At 44.0% G+C, this 27,218-nt stretch overlaps 1 protein-coding gene across 1 annotated transcript in view; it reads right to left on the bottom strand.

Moving 5' to 3' along the window:
- Positions 1–459: 459 nt before the first annotated feature.
- Positions 460–27,218, bottom strand: part of PTPRJ (protein tyrosine phosphatase receptor type J) — a 201,495-nt gene continuing 174,736 nt past the window's right edge. Inside the window, exons 14-26 of the mRNA XM_017549448.1 lie at positions 26,155–26,365; positions 25,916–26,040; positions 23,963–24,050; positions 21,339–21,380; positions 20,826–20,834; positions 20,640–20,727; positions 18,688–18,778; positions 16,692–16,765; positions 16,447–16,581; positions 11,866–11,985; positions 7,908–8,068; positions 7,013–7,148; positions 460–4,090 (exon numbers count right to left, since the gene is read on the bottom strand). Of these exons, the coding sequence (XP_017404937.1) occupies positions 4,010–4,090; positions 7,013–7,148; positions 7,908–8,068; positions 11,866–11,985; positions 16,447–16,581; positions 16,692–16,765; positions 18,688–18,778; positions 20,640–20,727; positions 20,826–20,834; positions 21,339–21,380; positions 23,963–24,050; positions 25,916–26,040; positions 26,155–26,365 (1,361 nt within the window). The 3' untranslated portion in view covers positions 460–4,009. The remainder of the gene's footprint in view (positions 4,091–7,012; positions 7,149–7,907; positions 8,069–11,865; positions 11,986–16,446; positions 16,582–16,691; positions 16,766–18,687; positions 18,779–20,639; positions 20,728–20,825; positions 20,835–21,338; positions 21,381–23,962; positions 24,051–25,915; positions 26,041–26,154; positions 26,366–27,218) is intronic.

The following is a 27,218-nucleotide window of genomic DNA, read 5'->3' as shown; positions in this document are numbered from 1 at the left end:
TTGTGTCCTTATAAGAAGAGGAGATTAGGAGGCACAGGGAGAAGACAACCATCTGGAAGCCAAGAAGAGAGGCCCCCAGGAGGCTGAGGCAGGAGAGTCGCTTGAACCCAGGAGGCAGAGGTTGCAGTGAGCCAAGATCGAGACACTGCACTCCATCCTGGGCAACACATCAAGACTCCATCTCAAAAAAAAAAAAGGACAGGTCTCACAGAAAACCAACCCTGCCCACCCCTGGATCTCCGACTTTTAGCCACCAAAACTGTAGGAAGTAAATCTCTGTTGTTTAAACCACAGTTGGTGGTACTTGTTACGACAGTCCTAGAAAACTAAAATAATTTGGAAATCCCAAAGAGAAATGTGTTTTTGTTAAGGATGGCCAAGTAAAATGCAGACCAGTAAACTGCTTGGTACATTGTAAGAAAAAAAAAGAAGAAGAAAGAAAGAAGCAAAGCCATAATACATTGACATTTTTTTTTTATATTTGGTATTTGTAAGTCTTTAAAAAAATTTTTTTCAGGCCATTTTTTCCTTAAAAAAAAAAGCAACCAACAGCAATACTCTGTACAAGTATAACAAACATTAGAAATATGCATCATTCCAAAATAGTTACAAGAAAATTACAGTTTAGAGTCCACGTCAACACATCCTATTCATATGTGCCCCCAAGGGAGAAAAGCTACAGTATGTTAAACACACAACTGCTACACAGTAGTCTGAAAACCCAGAACTTACGACTTTTGAGGCAAATCAACATCAGTCACCAAGACTAGTTTAGCTTAATAAGTACAATCAAGCATTTCAAAAGGGAACCAGGCTTTTTCATCCCAGATGAAAAACAAACGCGATTGGCTGCATAGTTGACCTCCGACCCTCTATCTCCAACCCCCAGGAGGCTCTGACTTAACAAAGCACAAATCCAGTGGAGTCAATTAGGCCAAAGCCTGGCTGGAGGTCACAGTGTGGTGGCCGCAGTGGGCAGACACCAAATGTCATTTCCTGCTGGTGCTGATCGTCACTAGATTCAACTTTGGAAGCAAAAAGTCCTTGATCTTGGGAGATGGTATCAATGGCCCAAATTCCCCAAACCAGCTGGCCACCCATCTTTGGCCCTTCCATTGACAGTGAAACCCATACCAGCTGCTTCTCTGTATGCATTTGTCAAAGACTGAGCACGGGCGCTCACGCCATCCCCATGATTCCATTGGGCCCTTCCAATTTTAGCTCATTGTTTCTGGGAGGGGTTGAAGAAGCTCAGAGGCACCCTCCTCTTGCCTCTGACCAACCCCCAGCCTGGGTGTCCTTTATATTTACACATTCATCTTCCCTTTTCAAGCTCTGTGCTATAAATACCCTTACCACCCCTGCTGGCCCTGTCCCCAGCCCTCTTCAGGATGCAGAGAAGCATCATGACCTCCGTGTGACCTGCCCCTTTGGAATCCCAGCCCGCTCCACCCCAAGACTTCCTCCCGAGACTGCTGGGGCTGCTTGCCCATTTCCCAAGCCCACACCAGGCGGAAGGGAAGAGGGTTACTGTGTTTTGCATTTTTATACAATATGTTTACAATTATATTGCTTTAATCTTTTAAAGGATTCTAATCTTTTAAAGGATTTTTTTCACAAGAAGTCCTTTCCTCTGACTTCTCTGTGGCAGTGATGCGGGCAGAGCAGGTCTTAGGAGCTACCTGGTATTTGCCACCCGTCAGTCGTTTTGGACAAATTGGAGGGGAGAGGGTCACAGCCCACAGAACTGCCACCTGAACAGGGACCTATGAATGAAGCACAGACTGCTCCAGGATCTATATGAGTTGGAGGCAGTGTGAAGGTATGGGAGGAATCCACCCACACTCAGTTTCATGCAACACCCCAAGGACAGCACAGCTTCCCTGATTCACACCTACTGAGCCAAGGCCCCCTCTGAAGTTAAGTCAAGAGGACCCGACCTAGCCTGGCCAACTCATTCCTTTGAGGACCTGACACTCAATGAACTGCTCACTACCAAAAAAATGCAAAGGATTCAGCAAAAAGTGCAATTTCCACTTGAGAAGTAAGATTCTCCCCAAAACATGATACCACCTTTTCATCCTTTCAGTACCTCAAAGGGAACGGAGGAAAAAGGGCATCCAGCACTTACCCTCCGAACCACACCTGGGGCTTTCAAAGTGTGGTTCACCCTTTAGAACTAAAAGACCCATTAACGCATCCGGTCAGTTATCAAAGTGCCAGTGAGGTGAGGGGCGTGGCAGAGGCAGGAGGGACCAGGACGCTGGACCAGCCGGCTCCCATTCTCAACAGGACATACGTGTCCTGTCTACAGCAGGACGCGTTACTGTGGAAGCAGCCACAGGACTCCGGGGACTTGGTTCTTCCTTCATAAAACCTCGTCTACTTCATTGCCTATTGGAGGATAAACTCAAAACTTCAAAATATAACCTGAGCCACAATATAAAATAAAAAGAAGAAGAAATTCTTTTCATGTTAATGCCTTGAGAAGTTTACAGATTATGTACCAATAAAATAAATCCACATAAATTCTGAAATTCTTGGTGGATACACACCTGAAGCAAAAAAAAAAAAAAAATTAATCTACATTTTAAAAATCAAAGTAATTACAGCAGCAGTATAATGAAAAGAGGTTTTAAAAATAATAATTACATCTTTGATACAAATTCAAACTTTGTACACCTCAATTCATAGGAATGACTTTTTGAGAGCTTAGTATATATATATACAGTAGATTCCGATATGCGTCATGGCAGAGACAGACTAAAGCCAGTGGACTTTGGGGAAGGAGGGGTTAATCTGACACTGAATTCACGCCGAAGTGTTCACAGATTGCCACGCTTCTGAACACACACACACACACACACACACACACACACACACACACACACACACAGACGCAGACGCATAAAATGCCAACCTGAGTAAAACGTTACTAAAAACCTAGAACATCATGAATCACTAAGTCACATATTGCACCTTTAAATAATCCTTCATACCAAATACAGACATGAGAAAAAGGATAATACAGGGACAAGAAAAGCTTTTTGTCACTGTAGGATTCCTCTGCTTCTCCCACTCCCACCCACAGAAATTCTCAGGGTGATATTCAAGTCTCCATTCTCACCCAACCAATGAGCTGAAATGTTGACAACAGAAGAGTCTTTGGAAAAAGTGGGAGAGAAAAAGGAAGAAAAAAATGGAGCACAAATGTACAGGGGGCAGGGGAAGTGGGGTCGGGGCAAAGAGGCCTCCCCTGATCAAATGAGAACAGAAATGTTACCGAGGAGGCCAACCTCTGATGCTAAACTACTGTTTAAATATTCCGTATATTCCAATTATGAGATTCAGTACAAAAATATAGATCTCTACTGAGTTTTGCCTGTGGAAGCATAATTCAGAAAAGGCACATGTTCAAATAGAAAACCCATCCAAAGAGGCACCACAGACCCCTCCATGCGCAATCATCATCCACAATTAGGTATTTTCCATCAGCTAGATTCCAAGATACAGTAGGTAAAAATAGACCTCTGATACTTAAAATATATTCAACCTAATGCAATCCTGGATTTAGCATGTGAATCATATAAAATAGTCTTTTTTTAAAAAAGAAACTGTTTTGGAAAAAAAAAAAAATCATAGCTCACTTTTCCTGGTTTTTCCACAATCCTCAAGGGGAAAAAATAAAAAAGTGACCTCATCCCATTGGTCATCAGGAATGCAGGTGATTTGCCCCCCACCCGTCCACAGCCCCCGACAGCCCCAGTTTGTCATCTGTCATGTGCAGCTTCATGCCCTCAAAATTAGTTCTCACAAAACAGAACAAAAGAATTAGGATATTAGACATATAAAAACATGTCGACATTGGGGCGTGGGCCTTTGCTGTGGGCGTGACCGTCTGCTTCACTCCAGAAGGGCTTTTCCTTTGGAATCAGGCAATGTAACCATTTGTCTTTCCAAACGTGGTCACAGGCGCAAGGTTTTCATAGATTGTCATTGCGGTCGTGTTCTAGTAGATGAGATCTACTTTTGAGTCTTTCTGGGATCTGACAATATCCAAAACACACTGGTTGAGGAAAACATACTGGTCCTGATAGAAAAAGGAAAGAGAGAGGCAGAAAATGAACACAGGTCCCAGAAATTAGCACCCAAAATTATTTCCAAACAGGTCATTCCACAGCTCCACTCCCAAACCCCATCCACCCAGCAGCAAACGGAAGTGAACGTATTTCAAGTGGTAACAACATCGTGGTGAGATCTGAAATCACAGAAGCAAGACGTCTTTTGTCAATGATTCTCAACCAGAAGAGCACACTCCACAACTCCCCTCCCCAGGGAGAAACGCCACAGTCTCGGGGAAGGGCAAAGGAAGGAGGAGATGGAGAGGAAAGAACGCACACACACATTTGAACAATAATATGTTCAACAAGATCGTGTTGGCTAGTGAGGCTGTGCAGAGTCATCATCAACAGTAACGCTCAAGCAAGGGGCAAAAAGGAGATGATCAGGCGGAGCTGGAAGAGGACTACCCTTCAATCAGGCATATCGGAATCTACAGGTAGTGATGAAAGAAAGAGGAAAGGGGTTATAAGCTGACACAAAGGTATCCATGGCTGGGTACGGTGGTGCACGCCTATAATCCCAGCACTTTGGGAGGCCAAGGTGGGCAGATAATGAGGTCAAGAGAAGACCAGCCTGGCCAACATGGTGAAACCCTGTCTCTACTAAGAATACAAAAAATAGCTGAGTGTGGTGGTGTATGCCTGTAGTCCCAGCTACTCGGGAGGCTGAGGCAGGAGAATCGCTTGAACCCAGGAGGCGGAGGTTTCAGTGAGCCGAGATGCCGCCACTGCACTCCAGCCTGGCGACACAGCGAGACTCTGTCTCAAAAAAGAAAAAGATATCCATGATACTGTAACAGAAAAAAATCACGGAGAAGCAACATATATAAAGCAAGATCTGGCCAGTGTGGTAGCTCACACCTGTAATCCCAGCACTCTGGGAGGCCGCAGGGAATGGATCAGCTCAGGTCAGGAGTTTGAGACTAGCCTGACCAACATGGTGAAACCCCATCTCCACTAAAAATACCAAAATTTGCTGGGCATGGTGGTACACGCCTGAAATCCCAGCTACTCAGGAGGCTGAGGCAGGAGAATTGTTGGAACCCAAGAGGCGGAGGTTGCAGTGAGCTGAGATCGCGCCACTGCACTCCAGCCTGGGGGATAGAGCAAGACTCCATCTCAAAAAAAAAAAAAGGATCTAATTTTTTCAAAGTGCTCTGTGTGTGGCTGTGTCTGTGTGTGTTTCTGTGTTTACAGATACACATAAAGAGCCTTATAAAGACGTACACCAAACTATAAACATTGGCTACCTCCAGGGAACAGGACTGGGGAAGAAAGAGTGAGACAAAAATAAATTGTTAAGTGCTTTCCTATGAATAAGTATTATTTTCAAAACATAGAAAAGAGATTAGACTCTAGGAGCAGGTATAAGATTTCTGGGTTTCTCAAAAAAGGATAAAAGGTTGAGAAATACTACTTTATAGAATTATAGCAGAAAAAAGAAAAATCTCTTTTCTGACCAACACAGGAGGTGAACTTCACTCTTTCCACCACAACCACCAAGCTCACCCCAGAGCACACAATGTACCCAGGCGTCTAGAACATTCCCTGCTAGACTCAAAAACACAGCACATATTCATAGAGTTCTAAATCGGTACAGGACAACGGCCTGATACAAAATTAATATTCTGCTCTCATCCTGGTCAAGGGACATTCACCCCTTTGAGAAAGGCAACTTCGCAATATGTTCTGTTGAAAACATGCCTCAAAAATGCTGCTTCTTGGTAACATTTTGGGTGAAACCAAATCCAACAGTAGTACAGAAATTATACAGTAGAGATTAAGTGTTCATTTTCTCCACTTGTCAGCCACCCTTCTGTAGCTATAATAATTGATGTTCTTTAAATTTTACACAGTTAGGTGAAGATAAATTGCTGCATTAACAGTTAAGCAGCATTATGCTATGTCATATTATTAATGTTTCATGAGTTTGTTTCATTCGCTTATTTTAAAGATAGGCCTTCTTAAAAACAAAGAGTGAAAAACACCAGTTTTTTTTGTTTGTTTGTTTTTGAGACAGAGTCTCGCTGAGCCGCCCAGGCTGGAATACAGTGGCACGATCTTGGCTCAGGGCAACCACCGTCTCCCAGGTTCAAGCGATTCTCCCATCTCAGCCTCCTGAGTAGCTGGGATTATAGGCACCCACCATCATGTCTGGCTACTTTTTTTTTCTTGGCCAGGCTGGTGTTGAACTCCTGACCTCAGGTGATATGCCTGCTTCAGCCTCCCAAAGTACTAGGATTACAGGTGTGAGGCACCATGCCCAGCCGAAAAATACCAGTTTTATGAACCAGAAGCCAAAGTTCAAAGATGTCCTAAGATTATTTAATGAGTCAGACAGTAAGGTAAAGAATCCTCACACTATCTCTGTTTGCAGTTCCATTACTGACATCAGCACTACTATATCACTTGTATTGGGTAATTTAATCCCAAGTCAGCTTACAGTCTGCAAAGAAATCCAGTGTTAGTTCACAGTCAAGGGCCGGAAAGATCTGGAAGGATGACATATTTTAACACAAGTGCATGACACAATGCAACCTTTTAAAAATGGAGGGAAAGGGCCAGGCACGGTGGCTCACACCTGTAATCCCAGAACTTCAGGAGGCCAAGGCAGGCAGATACCTGAGGTCAGGAGTTCGAGACCAGCCTGGCCAACATGGAGAAACCCTGTCTCTACTAAAAATACAAAAATTAGCTGGGTGTGGTGGGCATGCCTGTAATCCCAGTTACTCTAGAAGCTGAGGCAAGAGAATCACTTGAACCCAGAAGACAGAGGTTGCAGTGAGCCAAGACTGAGCCACTGTGCTCCACCCTGGGCGACAGAGCAAGACTCCACTTCAAAACAAAAAGGAAGAGAAGGATGGAATGTCAAATACGGATCCTGGCCTCACCTCTGTCTGCACCATTAAAGGCCTGTGCATTCGAAGATCGTACACAATCCCGTACACATCCACGGTGTTCTCATTCTCTATCTGGTAGATGAGACGATCAATGGCAATGAAAGTGCCCGTCCTTCCAACCCCAGCACTGAGGGAAAAGGGAAATAAGCCAGTTACAGTGTGTTACCTCGACAGCGAGCCGCTCAGAGTTCCCCATTTGTACATAATCTTGCTTTCCTTCACTGTCACACTTTGAAGGCAATGCACAGGACCAGTATACATTTGCTCAATGGAAACCTCAGCAAGTCAGACAGCACCAGCTAGGGACTGGGGCCTACGTCGCAAACTCACGTCTGAGTCAAATGCCACATATCCGACCCCTTGCTTGAGCTTCTTCAATCTCAGTCCCATTTCAAGTTGCCACCATAACCCAGGATGGCACGTTCCATCAATTTATTTCCCACTGGGCCACACAGCCCCTCCTGTCTTCTGTCCTAAATTAATTCCTTTAGCTTCAAAGCTAACTTCTTATTGTAAGGGGTTGGCACACTTTTTCTGTAAAGGGCCAGATAGTAAACATCTTCAGCTTTGCAAACCGTATGGACTCTTTCTGCCATGGTAGCAAAAAAGCAACCATAAACAATATATACATAAATAGGTGTGCTGTGTTCCCATAGAATGTTATTTACAAAAACAGCAGCTGACCAGATTTGATCCATGGGTTACAGTTTGCCAACCCCTGCTTTGGAAGCTCAGGGCTTCGGGAGTAAGTCCATGGTTCCTTATCCAAACCTTTCCTGAATTCGTAAATGCCTATTACATTCCCTCTTAGGCCTTGCTTTTGGAAAGTGCTCACAAATACATACGACATTTGAAATCTGTCACACATGACGCGCCATCTGTGTACCTGCAATGCACCAGAATTGGTGATTCAGGAGGACTCTGCTTCATGTAGTCACGAACAAGGTACCGGAAGTTGATGAGCAGGTCAGTGGTGTCGGGAACACCGTGGTCTGGCCAGGAGGTGAAATGGAACTGTCTCAGAGGGTGGCTCTCACTTGTCTGGATCTAAAAGCCAAGAAAATGTGTTAGATCCAGAGAGAAAGTCTGCCTAACAACATCAAAAAGGCAGGGGAAATCAAGCAGAGCCTAGTACCAACCAGGAGTCGTAATGACTACAGATTGGAACTTTACATTTGCACAGCAGCTGATAAAGTGCTTGCTCATCAAACCCTCATAATATGCCCAAGAAGGAGAGTTTATTATCCCCCTTTAAAGATGAGGCAGCAGAGATTCACAGAAGTGAAGTCATTTCCATGACGCTGATTTCAGATGCAACAGAAATCCCTCATCCTCCAATTCTGCATTCAGATCCGTCTTTTCCTGCCACAGCTGCCTGTCAATAATGAACTCACATTCTTACGTCTGCACCTCCTTAGCGCTTCATGAACCACAGCCCCAAGCCCCCCTGAGAATGTCACTGACCATAAAAACCAAAAATAATTTACTCAAATACAACCATGATCATCAGCGCCTTCTAGGCAAGAATGGCCTCATAATTCACCATGTCCCCTAGAGAAGCAAATAAAGTGACAGGCCACTAACAAGCACCATGCAAATATTTAGCACTGGAGGGAGCTGAGAAAGGACTCCCCCCAAAAAAATCCATTTCAACACCTGGAAGTCAACAGAGCTCATTATTACACACACTGGTTCCCTACCTCGTGCCAAAGCATATATACCTTGAAGCACCAGAAGCCCACCCCAGCTGGGGCGCGTCCTGACCCTGACTCAGCTGTACTTGTTATGTCCATACCCGGGAATGACCGTACCTATGAGACCTACATCTGCACTGCAGGCATTTCAGTCTCCTTTATGACAGCCACCCTTTGACGCTCATTTTTCCAAATGTATGTTCATTATAAGAACAATGAATTTGCAGTATTCAACATTTGGAAAACAACAGGGAAAAAAGTGTGAATGAGGGGAGAGGTGCTGGAAGACCTCATCAGAGATAAAGTTAACATTCACAGATTTAACCAAAAGTACTGATCTAAAGACAGAAACCAGCTGTGGGAGATGGAGGTAGGGGAAGAGGAAGAAAAAGGGAGTGGAGCGGGAAAGGGGAGGAGGGCGAGAGCACGAGGGAGAAGCACGGAGGGTTATACTTAGTATGATCTTCGCAGAGGGGCAAAGGGGCTCAGGTTAGGGGTGGTGGGCAAAGGACGCCGTTAGCTCTATTTGCAATGTTCTCAATTTTCAAAAAGAAAATGTATTCATGCATTTTGTAGAATTAAAAAACATGTAACTAAATGCCATGTGGTGTCCTGGATCAGATCCTGGAACAAAAGAAGGCTTTAGTGGAAAAACATGAAATCTGAATAAAGTCTGGAGTTTAGTTAATAAAAAATAATAATTATTTAATAGCAATTTTTTTAAATGATGTGGACAACTCCACTCAAAATTCCCCTCCGCAAGGGTAAGCCCCAAGCAGTGGAGGCAACCAAGGAGAAGCCAGTCAGTGTAAATGAGCAGCATCTACAGAAATAAGCATGACATTTTTCTACTACTGTGAGCTGCATTATTTAGGTGGCCAGATCAGCGCATGGTAACAGCTTTGATGGCATCTCCAGAGGAGGAGCTGAAATACTGAGGCCAGACCCTTTGAGACACAGCAATTAGCAAAGAATTAGAACTTAATATACTATACTTTTATCCGTGACTTACAGAATCTTCAAGGATAATCTCATAAACTAGACCCTAACCCACGAAGGCCCCTACCCACCCAAAAGATTCAAGATTCAACTCCTTGGAATCTACTTCCTGGCTTTCCTTTTATGCACAATTCATAACATGCATAAATTTTCATCTCCTAAAATGCTTCTCTTACATTACATCCTGCCATGTCCCCATGGTAATCATATAGTCTACCCATCCATTATTTCTTTTTTTGAGGGGAGGGGGCAGGGTCTTGCTTTGTCACCTAGGCTGGAGCATAGCAGCACAATCTTGGCTCACTGCAGCCTTGACCTCCTGGGCTCAAGCCATCCGACTACCTCAGGCTTCCGAGTAGCTGGGACAACAGGTGTACGCCAGCATGTCTGGCTAATTTGGGGTTTTGTTTTGTTTTTGTACAGACAGGGTTTCACCATGTTGCCCAAGCTGGTCTCAAACCTGAGCTCAAGCAGTCCGCCCACCTCAGCCTCACAGGCATGAGCCACCGTGCCTGGCCCATTATTTCTGATAGCTGAATAATGATATTATAAGCAGACAAGTCATAGCTGAGTTATCCTTTCTACAAAAGCTAGATGTCTGCACGGTTTCCAAAGTTTTCCTCTATTACAAATAATGCTGAGACTCATCTTTCTGAATAAGCCTTTTTGATAGTCTCAGACTTCAAACCAGCAAATCAAAGAGAATCGATGTTTCATTAGAGAAATGCAAATCAAAACCACAGTGAGATACCATCTCATGCCAGTTAGAATGGCAATCATTAAAAAATCTGGAGACAACAGATGCTGGAGAGGATGTGGAGAAATACGAATGCTTCTACACTGTTGGTGGGAGTGTAAATTAATTCAACCATTATGGAAGACAGTGTGGTGATTCCTCAAGGATCTGGAAATAGAAATACCATTTGACCCAGCAATCCCATTACTGGGTATATACCCAAAGGATTATAAATCATCCTATTATAAAGACACACGCACACATATGTTCATTGCGGCACTGTTTACAATAGCAAAGACTTGGAACCAACCCAAACGTCCATCAATGATACACTGGATAAAGAAAATGTGCTGCACATATACACTATGGAATACTATGCAGCCATAAAAAAGGATGAGTTCATGTCCTTTGCAGGGACACGGATGAAGCTGGAAGCAAACTGACACAAGAACAAAAAACCAAACACCACATGTTCTCACTCATAGGTGGATGTTGAACAATGAGAACACATGGACACAGGGAGGAGAACATCACACACCGGGCCTGTTGGGGGCTGGGGGAGCTAGGGGAGGGGTAGCAGGGGCTAAGGGGATTAGGGAGGGATAACATTAGGAGAAATACCTAATGTAGATGATGGGGGGATGGATGCAGCAAACCACCATGGCATGTGTATACCTATGTAACAATCCTGCATGAGCTGCACATGTACCCCAGAACTTAAAGTATAATTAAAAAAACAAAAAAAAAAATCAAAAAAAGAGAGAGAGAGAGAGAACAGACATTTTTAGGCCTCTGATATAAACAGCAAAGAGTTATACCAACGTACACACCCATCAACAGATACCAATGCTGTTTCATGGCACTGCCTCTATTTTCAAAGCATCCTTGAAAAAAGAAAAAAAGGCACATAAAGTTGACTTCCTAGAATGCCTGCACAATTTAATTGGATTTGCTTTTGTAAATCTTGAGGGGAAGGGAGGCCATGTGCATATGCCCTGGAATCCTATTAATGTAACTGTTATCAACGACTCCTAACAGCATGTGGCCGCTCCTGATGCCATATTTCTAACCAAATAATCCAAAAGGCTACGGTTTGTTCTGTAAAATCTATGAGCAAGTCTGCTGGAAGTGGAAAGAAAGGAAAGAGTTTCTGATGCAGGGCCACCTGCTTATGATTCATTTTATTTAGGAATGACTTAGGAAATTCCCAAAAAAGTAAATTTCCCAGGAAAGTCAAGCTAAGGGGTTACCTTGGAATATACATGCATATGGATTGCTCTGTTCTGTAAAGAAGGGAGCAAAACATTTCTCAATGCATAGGAAAACACACTAGCTAATATCAATGTAAAACATATCACCCGCAAATTAACATACGGTAATTACATGAGATCCATTGATCCCGACTTCTTACTTACATTTTTCACTGTGAAATCTCTGATGGTCCATTCTGGAAGAACAATTTCTGATGTCATCACCACAGTTATGTCCCCATAGTCGTGAGCCTGCTTGGAGGGCCAATACTCCTCGCATTTGGTCTGCAACAAAATTGCATTTTTATAAAAATACTCAGATCATGCCATCTCCCATCACTAAAACCTCATAAGGGAGACTAGCTATTGAAAACTGGCATCGGAGATGGGATCAGACCCTTCTAGTCGGGTTTTGTTTGACCCATAGAATTGATTTGTTTTATTTTTTAGAGACAGGGTCTCACTACGCTGCCCAGGCTGGAGTGCAGTGGCTATTCGCAGATGTGATTATAGCACACTACCACCTCCAATTCCTGCACTCAAGCAATCCTCATGCCTCAGCCTCCCAAGTAGCTGGGTCTAAGGACACACCATAGCGCCTAACAGAATGGTTTGTTTTTTTCTTTTTTTAATTTATAATTCTTATCAATTCTTTAAAAATTCCTCATACAAATCTAGACCTATTTTCTCTTTAAAAATCAGATCTAGCTGGGCGCAGTGGCTCACGCCTGTAATCCCAGCACTTTGGGAGGCCGAGGCGGGTGGATCACAAGGTCAGGAGATCGAGACCATCCTGGTCAACTTGGTGAAACCCCGTCTCTACTAAAAATACAAAAAATCAGCTGGGCCTGGTGGTGCGTGCCTGCAATCCCAGCTACTCAGGAGGCTGAGGCAGGAGAATTGCCTGAACCCAGGAGACGTAGGTTGCGGTGAGCCGAGATCGTGCCATTGCACTCCAGCCTGGGTAACAAGAGCGAAACTCCGTCTCAAAAAAAAAAAAAAAAAAAAAAAAACAAAAAAAAAAAAAAAAAAAAAAAATCAGATCTGCCGACACTAGGCCCGGGTTTCTGCATGAGAATTGATTTAGAGCAGAGCAGCAGCTGTCCCTTGACCTGGGACACAGTCCCCATCCAGCTCCCTTTGGCCGCAGAGCAGCCACTCCACAACTGTTCACTGACCTCATCTTCTCCCATAACCCCAGGCAGCTGGAAGAAATGAGGACTTTTTCCCAAGGCTTTCAGATATACATTGGCTGTAACACAAATACACAGACCAATAAAGAGAATCAAATTAAATCATTCTGGGGTCTTTGATTTCTGTAAAGTTGGTGGGCAGATGTGAACAGAAATAAAAACCAGGAAACGCCTGCTCTCCAAGAATATGTGAATCCCCATTTGGCAAATGACCACACACACACACACACACACACACACACTCACACGCATACACTCACACATACACACACATACTCACATACATACACATACACAAACACACACACATACTCAATATTCCAAGGTGTGCTCTACTGTTGGTAGTTTTCAAAGCTAACTGATTATCTGACTCACCTGAGAAGTTTGAGTTGTTTTGTGAGTTGTGTTTGTTTGTTTGTTTGCTTTGAGACCGTCTCACTCTGTCATACAGGCTGGGATACAGTGGCATGATCATGGCTCACTGCAGCCTCAACCTCTCAGGCTCAAGTGATCCTCCCACTTCAGCTTCCTGAGTAGCTGGGACTTCAGGGATGTGCCATTGGTATTTTTGTAGAGATAGGGTCTCTCTATGTTGCCCAGGCTGCTCTTGCACTCCGGGCCTAAACTGATCCTCCCACCTTGGCCTCCCAGAGTGCTGAGATTACAGGCCTGAGCCACTGTGCCTGGCTTTGTTTTGTTTAAAAAGGGATTCCTGGGTTCTCTCCAGGGATTCTGACTCTGGCTATGGGATCTGCATTTTCCTAAGAAAGAACCCAGGATCTGGATACACACTGGCATGGAGTTGATTCCCAGGTCAGCCTCTTACCAGGTGTATTTTTGTTGCTACCTTGTAGGCAAGTTCTTAAACTCTCCAAGCCTCAGTTTCCCCATCTATAAATCATAATGCCTCATACGGCTGTTACAGGAAAGAAAGAACACATATGGAGTATCTAACGCAGAAAATACACTAACTCCCTTCCCCATTCACCAAGGGTCAATAATACCCACTTCAGTCTTGATTTAAGATGAACAAGGGACCATTTAAATTCATCTTCATGTTCTCCATTATGTAATTATGTCATTTTTGTTTATCTATTAGATAGGTTTATAAGAATGTTTCACGTATAAGGCCCTGGGCTCAACAGTATTATAAAGTTTATTTGCATTCTTTTTTTTTTGAGACGGAATTTTGCTCTTGTTGCCCAGGCTTTTTTTCAATGGCATGATCTCGGCTCCCTGCAACCTCCGCCTCCCAGGTTGAAGCAATTCTCCTGCCTTAGCCTCCCTAGTAGCCGGAATCACAGGTGTGTGCCACCATACCCGGATAGGTTTTGTATTTTTAGTAGAGATGGGGTTTCGCCATGTTGGCCAGGCTAGTCTCAAACTCCCGACCTCAGGTGATCTGCCCGCCATGGCTTCCCAAAATGCTGGGATTACAGAAGTGAGTCACCGCACCCAGCCTATTTGCATTCATTTTAAAAAATGCTTTTATTTCTCCTACAGCCTATTCTCCTGATTCAAGAAGAGGGTAAGGGGCCCACCCTCTATCACAAGCAACATGAAGATGGGCGTCATCTCTTATTGCTCTGTTATCTCTCACTGTTCTGTTATCTTTCCCTCCTCCGTATCCCCAGCCTCTAGCACAGGACCTGACACATACCAGGGGCTGGATAAACATCTGCTAGCTTACAGTGAAATAAAGAACATTAAAAGAAATGATGCCTGGGCTGGGCATGGTGGCTCACCCCTGTAATCCCAGCACTTTGGGAGGTCGAGGCGGGTGGATCACCTGAGGTCAGGAGTTTGAGACCAGCCTGGCCAACATGGTGAAACCCCATCTCTACTCAAAATAAAAAATAGCCAGGTGTGATTGGTGGCGCATGCCTGTAATCCCAGCTACTCGGGAAGCGTTGTAGTGAGCTGAGATCATGACACTGCATTCCAGCCTGGGTGACAGAATGAGACTCCATCTCAAGAAAAGAAAAGAAATGATGCCTAATGGGCTCCCACTATCACCAGGGACCACTCAAAGTGTGCACCCCAGAGCTGCAGCAGCAGGATCACCCAGAAACTGGCAGAAATGCAATTCTGAATTAGAAACTCTGAGGGTAGAACCCCCTCCTGGTGATTCTGATGGAAGTTAAAGTTTGCGATCCACTGGCTTAAGGAGTCAACTCCTATTCCTCAAGCAATGCACCTACACTTAAAAGCAACTCATGTGGCAACATTAAGTCCCATTCCTAAGGCACAGTGTTTTTGAGCTTAGCATGTGTTTTTCAGTTCTCTTCACATCAATTTGTGGAAATACAGAATTTTATTACTATAAAAAATCTTCTCTTTGATGGAAGCAGCAAAGGGATTTCAGGACCTCATAGGAGAGAAGGAGCTGCTGAGGCTTATCCAGGGATAAGTCTGAGATTTTGCTTAAAGAAAGAGTTCCAGGCCAGGTGCGATGGCTCACACCTACAATCCCAACACTTTGGGAGGCCAAGGAAGGAGGATCGCTTGAGGTCTGGAGTTTGAGACCAGCCTGGGCAACACAGCGAGACCTTGCCTCCACTAAAAATTAAAAAAAAAAAAAAAAAAAAAAAAATTAGCCAGGTGTCTAGGGCACACCTGTAGTCCTAGCTACTAGGAGGCTGAAGTGGGAGGGAGCCTAGGAATTCAAAGCTGTAGTGAGGCATGATCGCACCACTGCACTCCAGCCTGGCTGACAGAGGAGACCCTGTCTCAAAAAAAAATAATGAAAAAAAAAGCTAGGGTGGAGGCAGGGAGGTTCAGTGTTCAACCTAAGTTTGAAAATCACCGAGTTGATGAAAACCCTCATCTCACAAATGAAGAAGCTGGCTGCTTAGAGACATGATGAGCTTTCCCATGTTCACGGGGTGATGAAGGACAGAGCCACACCGTGAACAAGCATTTTGCACTAGGCCTGGGAGATTTTTCCCCAGCACTAACCCACTCCTGCCATGTATTAACTCCAGCAGCGACGTAACAAATAGAAGACAAAGATATTTGTCCACAAAAAAGGATAATGACGGCCGGGCACGGTGGCTCACACCTATAATCCCAGCACTTTGGGAGGCCAAGGGAGGCAGACCATGAGGTCAGGAGTTTGAGACCAGCCTGGCCAACGTGGTGGAAGCCCGTCTCTACTAAAAATACAAAAAAATTAGCCAGGCGTGGTGGCGCACGCCTGTAATCCCAGCTACTCAGGAGGCTGAGGCAGGAGAACCACTTGACCCTGGGAAGCAGAGGTTGCAGTGAGCCGAGATCACACCTCTGCGCTCTAGCCTGGGTGACAGAGCAAGACTCCAGCTCAGAAAAAAAAGAAAAAAAGATAATAACAAAATAGAATTTGCTTAAAAATGTTTTTAAATGTTTCTCTTAAGGGAAAAAAAGACAGAAAACAAATTTCTAAGAATAAAGTGCTAATGTTTGAGGGTTTTTTTTCCTTTAAAGAAACAAGTGGTTTTTAAGATACCCTTCCACCACAATAAAAAGTAATCAATTTAATGTAATTTTAAATTTTAAAAACTAAAAAAATACTTACTCTTCCCTGTTCAACACATTTGGTCAGCATAATAATGGCATATACATTTTTCTCCCAAACCATACGCCAAAAATCTTTCAAAGTGTTTGGTAAAGGTCCTTGTGTGGCAATAAAATCTTTCTTGGAGTGGTAACCCTAAAAATGGGAAAGAACATAGTCAACCTCAAAGAAACAGAAAGAAAAGTGAAGTGCTCTGAAGATTTCATTAAAACAGGCCAGTGCTGTGAGACCATCCTCCCACTTACAGGCATGTAGTTGGCATTGATGTAGTCATCCGTTGAATGGGTCTGGACCGAAAGTTTAACACGGGAAATATCATCTGTGACATGAAAAGAAAAGAGTCTTCATTATAAGCAAATGTTTTAGTAAATTTGGACACAAAACAGAACAAAAAGAAATTCAAAATGGCAACACTGGGATTTGTCTTTGAAGATGCAGTGTGGCATCTCGTTTAATCCTCGTGATCACTCTATGTAACGTGGCACAGAGAAGTCACATGATCGCCACAGCAGAGCTAATGAGTGGCAGGGCCAGGACACCTGTAGCCTGACACCAGGGCCCAAGAGCTTAACCACACCAGACGCCTTCTCACATAAAATGAACCTGTTAACTATTAGCATCCTCAGGTAACTACCATGAGCTAACATGAGGGAATATGCTAAACAATTTTATTTACTCCTCAAAACCACTCTACAAGCCTCTGCCCTGTTTCACAGATAAGGAAACTGGGGGCTATAAAGTGACGTCTCCAAATCCACATAACTGGTAAGGGGCAGTCAAAATTCAAATCTAGTGCCCCTTCCACTAGGACACGGTAGGTCCCTAGGCTAACCTATCTACTCTGCCTCTATTCTCATATAAACAAGTCGATAGAAAAAGAGAGTGCCAAGTTCAAGAAAAAATTGAATGTATGAGACCGCTATGAGTGGATCTATAACACAGAATTACATGTTTCAGAAATATTATTATCATCTCAAAAGCATACACACAAACTTGCCCAACTCAAGAGATGAAATCATAACCTTAGAAGTGCAAGTGTCAGGCTGAGCCAGAAGCAGCAGCGCCTCAGTTTCCCTGTCTCTGATTGTACTACCTCACCCTCCTCTGGACAAAATAACATCACAGTGCTTAACTTAACTTAACATCAAGTAAGTCCAGTACTAACTTGAGTCTCAGCCTAAAGGCTTCCCAATAAAAACAATACTCAAACAACCACTTCCAAGCTCCCACTCCAGATCTGAGAATCTCCACAGACATTCACAAGAAGAGGCCGATAATCCCGAGTTACTCTTAAAAGGGCAGTACCCCCAGCCTAGTTTTAAAAGTGTTTCCCTCAGAACAGGGGCCAATATTCCTTGTCAAGTACAGAGGGATAAATGGAGAGAAAGAACCCAGGAACTAGAAAATGCTGAATTTAAAAAGAACTTAATGTTTTAGTCCAGGAATGAAAAACACAGCTTCAAATAAAGACAACGATGTCCTGATGTGAAAATTATCTGCAAAGTCTATCAATTTGAGCTACATCACACACGGCTACAATCTACTTATACTCCTCTTTGTGCTCTAATCCGCACCCAAAAGAGAGATCACGATCAACTTTCCATAGAGAAGTATTTACATTTCATCTAATGCTTTGATGTAATAAATAATTCTCATTTCAAACTCAATTTACTATTATCCCTGTTGACTATGATGCAGATGCTGTCAATTCTCAAAAACAGGAAACAAGCTAAATATAACTCATACTTAGCTGTGGAATTCACTCAGCCCATGTGTCTAGACACAGAAAGTGTGACTCCCGGTCTGTCTCCCTCTGCTTGCTTTCATTCCAGAATTATAGAATTGAAATAAATAGCTGTGAGACAGAAGGGTGAAGAACACAGACTCTGGCCTTTTCCCTCAATGAGACAGACAGACCTAGTCCAAAGTTTAGTTTTCCTGTCACTATCTATGTGACCTTGGAAAAATCACCTAACCACTCTGTGCCCCATTTTCCTCATCTGTAAAATGAATATTCTACTACCTACTTCGTAAGGCTGTTGTGAGGATTAAATTAAATAAAATGTACCTAAATATAGTGCTTAGCACATAGTAGGTGACTAATGGGTGATTGTGGAAGTAAGTGATTAATGAATGGTTATGGAAGTGGTTACTTAGATCACTGATTCCTTCCCCTCTCCAGTTAGAGATCTGATGGCCACTGATGAAAAAAGAGAAGATGCTGCAGATGAAACAACTTACAGGGCAGAACATTATTATAGCGATTCTTTCCTCTATTCTCAGCCAGTTCCGCTGCATATTTAGGTTGACTAATTCCAACAAGCTTCAGATCCTGAAAACAAAATAAATGAGGTGTTCATTTATTTAGTCTTCAAATATTATTCATACTTAGCATAGGATATGACAGTGAAACCAGCCCAACAGTCCCATAGCCAAGTTGCTTTTGGATAAACATAGAAATTTACCCTTCTGCTATTGAAGCCTGAAACTTGTATTTGTTTTATCTGAGTTCCTTTCTCAGGAAAGGATCTTCAGGAAGTATCAAAGAAGTGAAACTCATCAGATCACTGCATTCAATGCCTCCTTGTCCCTCCTTAGTTCCTGTTTTCTTACACATTGTTACATTTCTTTCCTGCTATATAAACCCCTAGTTTTAGTCAGTCAGGGAGATGGATTTGAGATTGAGCTCCCATCTCGTTGGCTGCAGCACCCAATTAAAGCTTTCTTCCCTGGCAATACTTGTTGCCTCAGTGATTGGCTTTCTATAAGGCAAGGAGCAGGACCTAGACCAAACCCGTGGTGTTCTGGGAACAACACAACAAACTGAAAATGTAGAGGTGATATGAGTTAAATTGTGCCCCAAAAAGATAAGTTGGATTTTTCACCCCTAGTAACTTATTTCTAAATAAGTACCTATGAGTGGGATCTTATTTAGAAATACACTCTTTGCAGATGTAAACAAATTAAAATAAGGTCATATTAGAACAGAGTGGGCCCTGAATTCTATATGACTGGTGTCCTTACAGGATGAAAAGAGAAAAAGAGACATAGACACATGAGGGGAGACAGCCATGTGGACACAGAGGGAGACATGAGAGTGTCACTGCCACAAAACCAAGGGATGTCTTGGGCTCCCAGAAGATGCTGAGGCAAGAAAGGATGCTGCCAGAGGCTTAGGAGGGAGTGTGGCCCTGCTCACACCTTAATTTGGGATTTGTGGTTCTAGCCTCGCAGTTTGTGGTGCTTTTTTATGGCAGCCTAGGAAACTAATACGGAGGTCGGAATATAGGAAAAAGGACAACCCTTGCCTTCAAGCAGCTGCAACCTGGAGGAGAAGTATACACAGAAAAAGCTAATATTACAACAAGGCAGAATTAAAGAAATGCTGAATATTGGTAACAAGCAACATGTTATAGAGGAAACAAGGAAGCCTGAGCACACAGAATTCAGGTCCTCCTAACGGGATCCCAGAAAGCCCATGGAGGAGGCAGCATGTGCACTGTGCTGAGTGCTGGGCAGGATTTCAGGACAATAAAGGCAGAGATGCTGGACAGGGTGGCACAGGAGGACAAGCATACATGGACACTCTGAGCAGGGCTAGTTCCTGGGCTGGTTGGAGCAGAGCATGGGACACTGAAAGGCAGGCACTGGCCAAGAAAGTCCTTCTGTAGGCCTTCATGTGAGCCTCACGAGCCACGTTGGGCCACACCATCATCAAGTCCCAGACTTCTACATGGCCATTTGGTTTCTTTCTAGCTCATATAGTTTCCTAAGTATCCTAGCTAATAGTTCCCTGACTTGAATTCCTAGTTTCTGTAACAGTTTTCTAGCTTTCAGGAAAAACATACGCCAGTTTGTAAGGAAAGTGGCTGTGCTTGTCAGGAGTAGGCCGAGGCAGACATCCAGGACAGTAAGACACAGCAGGTTTGGAGTGCAGGCGCACAACCCCATGTATTATGTAGCCATTTAATGTAACCTGTTCATGTGAGCTCATACCTAACTTTGAGCCACTATTGTCTGTGAGTAATATAACTGCACTGCTAACTCTGTAGGAGAGAGAATAAAGCCAAGTACCAACTGCCTATGGTCCCTTGAGTGTCCTTTCAGCTACCTGCCATCTATGAACTCTCCTCGGACCCCAGCTTGGGTTGGAACCTGACACAATTAAAAACACAGTATTTATAGCCACATACTTCATATTCTTCTGCAAACCCACAGTTGGAGTCGGCTTGCTGCTTCTTGAAGTAGGCCTCAAAATTCTCCACTCTGATTAACTTAGATCTAAGAAAACAAAACTTATCAGGATTTTTTACATTCAATGAAATCCATATTCAAATAGAAAAGTACTAGTTATTAAAAAAAATAAAGAGATTACTCACTTTTTAGGTCTTCATGATAGAAAGGAAAAGAAAAAAATAAGCAATTAGAAAGACTCATTCATTCATACTCTAGAGATGACAATAAACATCTTCCCAAAACAACAAAACCCAGGGTATAATTTGGCAAGAGAAATGTCAGAGTTCCATTATTCACAAAACACTAAAATATGAATCAGGAAATCTGATTTCTAGACCCTACTGTGTAACTAATTGGTTTTGTGACTTTAAGTAAGTTCTTCTCTCCCCTAGATCTTGATAACCTATTTGACATTTTTAATCAAAACGTATGTATTTATTGGTAGAAGAGTAGAACATGACAAGAAAGCTGGCTTCAGGAGACTAATAAAACATAGATTCCTTGCAGAAAATAGAGCTAGCAAAAACTTCCTGATGATCATGGTCGAAATGTGCCAATCGGGAAAAATGACAGCAAGTTCCATCAAAAGCTCTTTACAGATAGTCACTGAACAGAAGGGAGGATCTAAAATAAAGCTCATAGTTTGAGAGACTTACTTAATTTGAGAAAAGGACACTTCATTATTCTTTGCATCTTTCCTGTTTTAAGAGAAAAAGGGACCCATTAGACGAAAAAGATTCCTTGCTGTGCTTTTCCCTTGCGTAACTGGAGTCGATGACATCTATGAACTAAAGGTGTTACACCTTTTGCTCAGGCATCAGTTCATAGATGACACCAAATCCTGCCCCCTAATACTAAACTTAATGACACAAGCTGCAAATGCCAATTACAAATCTGTGAAGTTATTTTCTTTTGCACTATCTAAAAGAAGGAAAAAAATCACATCCAAGTCACTTTTAAGAATTTCCCTGCAAATATATGGCAGTGACATTACCTTATTGTAAAGAAAGAGTCATTATTTCATACTTTATTTTTGAGAAAGCTTTTCTATAAGTGAATGCAATAAACGAAAAACCATATCAGATCCGGAACTGGCAAGCTGGCGAAGCAACTGCACACTCTTGCACTGTTGACTGAACTCTGCATTAGTGTTTACGAAAAACTTTCTGGAAGGTCATTTGGCAGTATGTATCAAAACCAAAAGCATGCATACCCACTGACACAGCACTTGCCCAGCTTGGAATTTAGCCTAAGGAAATAATCGTGAATGTGTCCAAAGATTTAGGCACAAGGATAAGTAACTGTGGCCAAGGGGAAAAAAAATAAAAACATCTAGGAAATTGATTAAATAGATCATGGTACTTCCATAGAGTTGAATACTCTGTAGCCACTTAAAATGATGATGAAATGGGCTGGGCATGGTGGCTCACGCCTGTAATCCCAGCACTTTGGTAGGCCAAGGCAGGCAGATCACCTGAGGTCAGAAGTTTGAGACCAGCCTGGCCAACAAGGTGAAACCCCGTCTCTATTAAAATTACAAAAAAATCAGCCAGGCTTGGTGGTGGGCACCTGTAATCCCAGCTACTTGGGAGGCTGAGGCAGGAGAATCGCTCAAACCCAGGAGGTGGAGGTTGCAGTGAGTGGAGACTACACCATTACACTGCAGCCTGGGTAACAAGAACGATACTCTGTCTCAAAAAAAGAAAAAAAATTGGTGATGAAATGAAGCTGCCACCAATGTCTGAACTGAATGAAGCAGGCTAGATACTAACATGTGTAACATGATTCCATGTGTGTGCACGCACTTGTGAGTTTGGTCACATCAAAATGTCAAGAGTAGTTTTGTGTTCATTGATTGCAGATTTCCTATTTATTTTTGCTCTTCTTTTCTGTATTTTTCACCATAAGCATCTATTACTCTTTTCTTTTTTTTGTTTTTTTGGGTTTTTTTTGGCTCAGAATCCCCCTTCATCTATTAGCCTTGCTTCTCTCTATATTACTCTTATTTTTAACAAGAAACAATAAAGCTGTTTTAATCAGCCACTGACCCATCCATTTCCCCCCTAAAATCAAAACCTAATCTGGCCAGGCACAGTGGCTCATGCCTGTAATCCCATCACTTCGGGAGGCTGAGGCAGACAGATCACTCGAGGTCAGGAGTTTGAGACCAGCTTGGCCAACATGGTGAAATCTTGTCTCTACTAACAATATAAAAATTAGCTGGGTGTGGTGGTGATGCCTGTAATCCCAGCTACTCAAGAAGTTAAGGCAGGAGAATCGCTTGAACCCAAGAAGCAGAGGTGGCAGTGAGCCGAGATCGCCCCACTGCACTCCAGCCTGGGGGACAGAGCCAGACTCCGTCTCAAAAGAAAAAAAAAAAAAATCAGAACCTAATCTAAAAGCTGGAGCATAAGCACTGCCTGTCACCTCAACAGGGCAGGGTGGCAGCACAATGAACTGGCCTGGGCCACATGAGGACTCCTGGGCAGAATGGAGATTCCCTGGTTGACAGCACCTGATAGCAAAGAAATCCCAACTAACACACACAGGCCTCACACGTGACACAGTCAGAGAAGAGGGCATGCCATGAACTGCAAAGACCAGGTTTCAGTTCCGTTTCCACACTTCCTGACTCAGCTTCTGCATCCTTGGAAGGGACTTACTGAACTTGCTTCACAGATCCTCATCCATGAGATAATTCATGGAAAGTACAGATGCGGGCACACGGTGAGCACTCACAAAAGGGCTGCTACTTTTACCATTTAATGACCTCACAGGGCAGTTGTACAGATAAAAGAATAATAGGATAAAAGGTACAAGACACTGAGAAGTGCCTTATTTATTCAATCCTCCTCAGCTTCACAAGTTAGCCACAATGATTATCCTCCTATCATAGACGAGGACATTAAGGAAGCTTTGACCAGCTTCCTAAACAGCTGGTCGAAGACAGAGCTGGTGTTAAAACCGAGCTACCTCTAAAATGAAATCTCTCAACATCCTAGTACTATGAAACTGACTCATAAACAAGAACACATCGTTTGACAGTAGCACCCCACACTGTGGCATCTATCAATGGCCAGATGCGACAGGTGGGAGCACATTCACATCACCCAGCTGGGGGCAAGGAGGAAACAGGATTGGCCAAACGCAGAATGCCGTGGGTGAAGGGAACATGGCGTTCATCATATCATTCCTTCCAATTCTGTCAATGTTTGAAATGTTCCTTAATAGAAAGCTTCCTTAAATACCAGAGCATTATTATCAGCATAAGCAGCATCACCTCTTCTTTCTCCAGAAGATGAAGCCTCCCACAGTCACAATAACCAGGGCACCAAAGATACAGCCAAAAACCGCTCCACAGATGACACCTGAGAAAAGTCCAAACGGGAGACACTTGAAGAGGCATTCCTGCAGACCACACGATGTGCTAACAACCAGCCCGGGACCCTAACATCAGAGGGCTCAGGTGTGTATGTGGCATACACACGCATGTGCACGTGCGTGCGCGCACGCACGCGTACACACACACACACACAAGTTAAATAGCTTTGGACCTAACACTAATCCCTGCATCCTGTTCCCAACTCATTACTACCTGGATGGTTCTGAGAAAGCTACTGTTCCTCTCCAGGTCTGTCTTCTCAACTGCAAATTTAGGGAACTGGGCTGGGTTTTCAGGGATTTTTTCCTGCCACCACTGACTTTTTCAGACTAGCACCCACATACGAGCAGAAGTACCTACAGCAGCATCCATGCTCAGGCGACAGGAAACCCATTTTTTAGCGGGGAAGAATGTGGGGACTACTCCCTAAATTTTGCTTCTGGGGCAGGGATGCTTTCTTGCATCCAACAACCACCAACTAGGAGAAAAACCAGACAAACTAACAAGCCAGTCCATTCGCCTCTGGCTTGAAGGTAGCGGACGCACCCCTCTTGGATCCCTGAAGCTCCTGTATCACTTAGGTTTATGTGATAAAGGGTAGAAGCACTTGACAAGGGTCCAAGACCAGAATTTCAGGCCTGCCTCTAAAGCCACAGTGTAACCCTGGGCAAGTTAATTCCCCTCTCTGGGCCCTAACAGTCTTACTTCCAAAAAGGGGGCAGAGCACAGTGGCTCACGCCTATAATCCCAGAGCTCTGGAAGAAGGCAGAAGGAGGCTTGAGGCCAGGAGGTCAAGACCAGTCTGGGCAACATAGCAAGACCCCCATCTCTACAAAAAATCAGCCAGGCATGGTGGCACACACCTGTGGTCCCAGCTACCTGGGAGACTGAGGCAGGAGGATCCCTTGAGCCCAGGAATTCAAGGTTATAGTGAGCTATGATCATGCCACTGTACTCTTGGGCAGCAGAGCAAGACTCCATCTCAAAAATAAAATAAATAGGCTGGTGGCTCATGCCTATAATCCCAACACTTTGGGAGGCCAAAGCAGGTGGATCACCTGAGGTCAGGAGTTCGAGACCAGCCTGGCCAACATGGTGAAACCCCGTCTCTACTAAAAATAAAAAAATAGCCGGGTGTGGTTGGTGGCACATGCCTGTAATCCCAGCTACTCAGGAGACGTTGCAGTGAGCCAAGATCATGATACTGCACTCCAGCCTGGGTGACAGAGTGAAACTCCATCTCAAAAAAAAAAAAAAAAAAAATACAAAAATTAGCCCAGTGTGTGGTGGCAGGTGCCTGTAATCCCAGCACCTCGGGAGGCTGAGGCAGGAGGATCCCTTGAACCCAGGAAGTGAAGACTGCAGTGAGCTGAGATGGCGCCACTACACCCCAGCCTGGGTGACAAAGTGAGGCTCCATCTCAGAAAGATAAAATAAATCAATAAATAGAATTAAAATTATGCCGTAAAATAAACAGCACTGAACAAGACAATTTCTGTGGCTTCCTCCAATGCTAGCATTTAAGGATTCAACGCACTGTGTCAAGCTGTGTGCATGGCATATGGGCACACAAGTGACCACACGGAGACAAGGGAACTGAATAACCTTTGCAGACTGGAAGGGCAACTGGTATTTAGAGAAGAGAGAGTGTGGGGTCCAGGATGTGGGGCCTGGGAGGAGGAAGCCCAGTTAAGTGTGGTGACCCAGTGACATCTCAACTTCTGGGAGAGGAGAGCTGGGCACACCAACCCTCCTGAAGGTCTGAGGGAGGCATGTACGCAGCTGGCCTTCTGTGGACACTTGGAGCAAAACACCACAGAACCAGTGCCAGGACTGTTGTCCTCGCCCTACCTGGATCCTGGGGCAAGGAAACGGCCTCTGAATAGCGACTGAAGGACACATAGCTCTCGGGCCCGTCGATGAGCCCGTTGTTTTGAGGGTGAAAGGTAATGTTGGTGAAGCCAGCCACGCAAGCCCTGTGGGATGACAAAGAGCAAAACCAGGTCCCTGAGACGTGTCTGACCACAGGCACACAGAGCTTTAGGCTCACAAGGCTCAGCTCCCAAAGAGCAAGAATCAGAAGATGTTACCGGTAGGAGCCCAGAGGTTCCAGCTTCCCATTGTAATAGCCAAGTGTGGTTGACTCATTCCCAACATCGATTTCATATTTCAAAACTTCAGACAAGCTCTGGGAACGTCCCTTTTCTTCTGTTGTTATGAGGTATGTCACGTAAGTATCAGAGGCTCCCTTTTTGAAATCCTCATACGTGTATTTCAGGACATCTGCAGAAGGGTGACCAGCTAAGAAAGGCACACAGAAGGAGAATCATAAGGAAGTGATGGCAGAGAGATTTCGTCCCCTGCATATCTACGTGGTGGTGATGCTGGGTGATAGTGAAGCCGGCAGCCATCTCTCAAGTGTCTCTCTGTGCCAGGTTTGACTTACATTGAATTCTAAGCGCTTCACCTACAGTAATTCATTTCATCCCCATGATTCCCATCACAGAAGATTATTGTCTCCACTTTACGGACAAGAAAACGAAGGTGCAAAAGGCTAACAGGACCGGGCCCAAGGTCACACCGCCTATGAGCTGGAGTTGGGTTCCCAACCCAGAGGGTCACACTTAGAGCCTGAGGTTTCATCTGATCACAGGCCAGCACTGGTCAGTCTGGCTACCAGGCAACATGACCTTCCTCAATGGGATTTGTTGACAAGCATCACAGCAAAATGACTAAGAGCTGGAAACACCCAAAATTAAAAGACAGAAAGAGAGAGAGTTCAACCTCACTTTTTGAAATTTGCCATAGGTTATGGCACCAGCAAATTTCTATCCTCCCAGATCCCCAAGCCCCTGACAGTGTGATTGGTCTCTACCCTCCTCGAAGAGATAAGGACAGCACCACAGGGGAGAGAGTGGGCAGACAAAACACTGCATTATTCATGCATAAAGAATCCCCCAGACCAGCCACAGAGGCTCACGCCTGCAGTCTAGTCCCAGCACTTTGAGAGGCCAAGGTGGGAGGATCACTTGAGCCCAGGAGCTCAAGACAAGCCTGGGCAACATGGTGAGGCTTTGTCAAAAGGAGGGGAGAGGAGGGGAGGTGAGAGAAGGGGAGGGGAGGGGAGAATGGAAGGAGGGAGGGAGGAAGGGAG

This window comes from Cebus imitator, unplaced genomic scaffold, assembly GCF_001604975.1.
Source record: "Cebus imitator isolate Cc_AM_T3 unplaced genomic scaffold, Cebus_imitator-1.0 Scaffold218, whole genome shotgun sequence".
Taxonomy (NCBI): domain Eukaryota; kingdom Metazoa; phylum Chordata; class Mammalia; order Primates; family Cebidae; genus Cebus; species Cebus imitator.
This window is presented reverse-complemented; position numbering and strand designations above follow the sequence as displayed.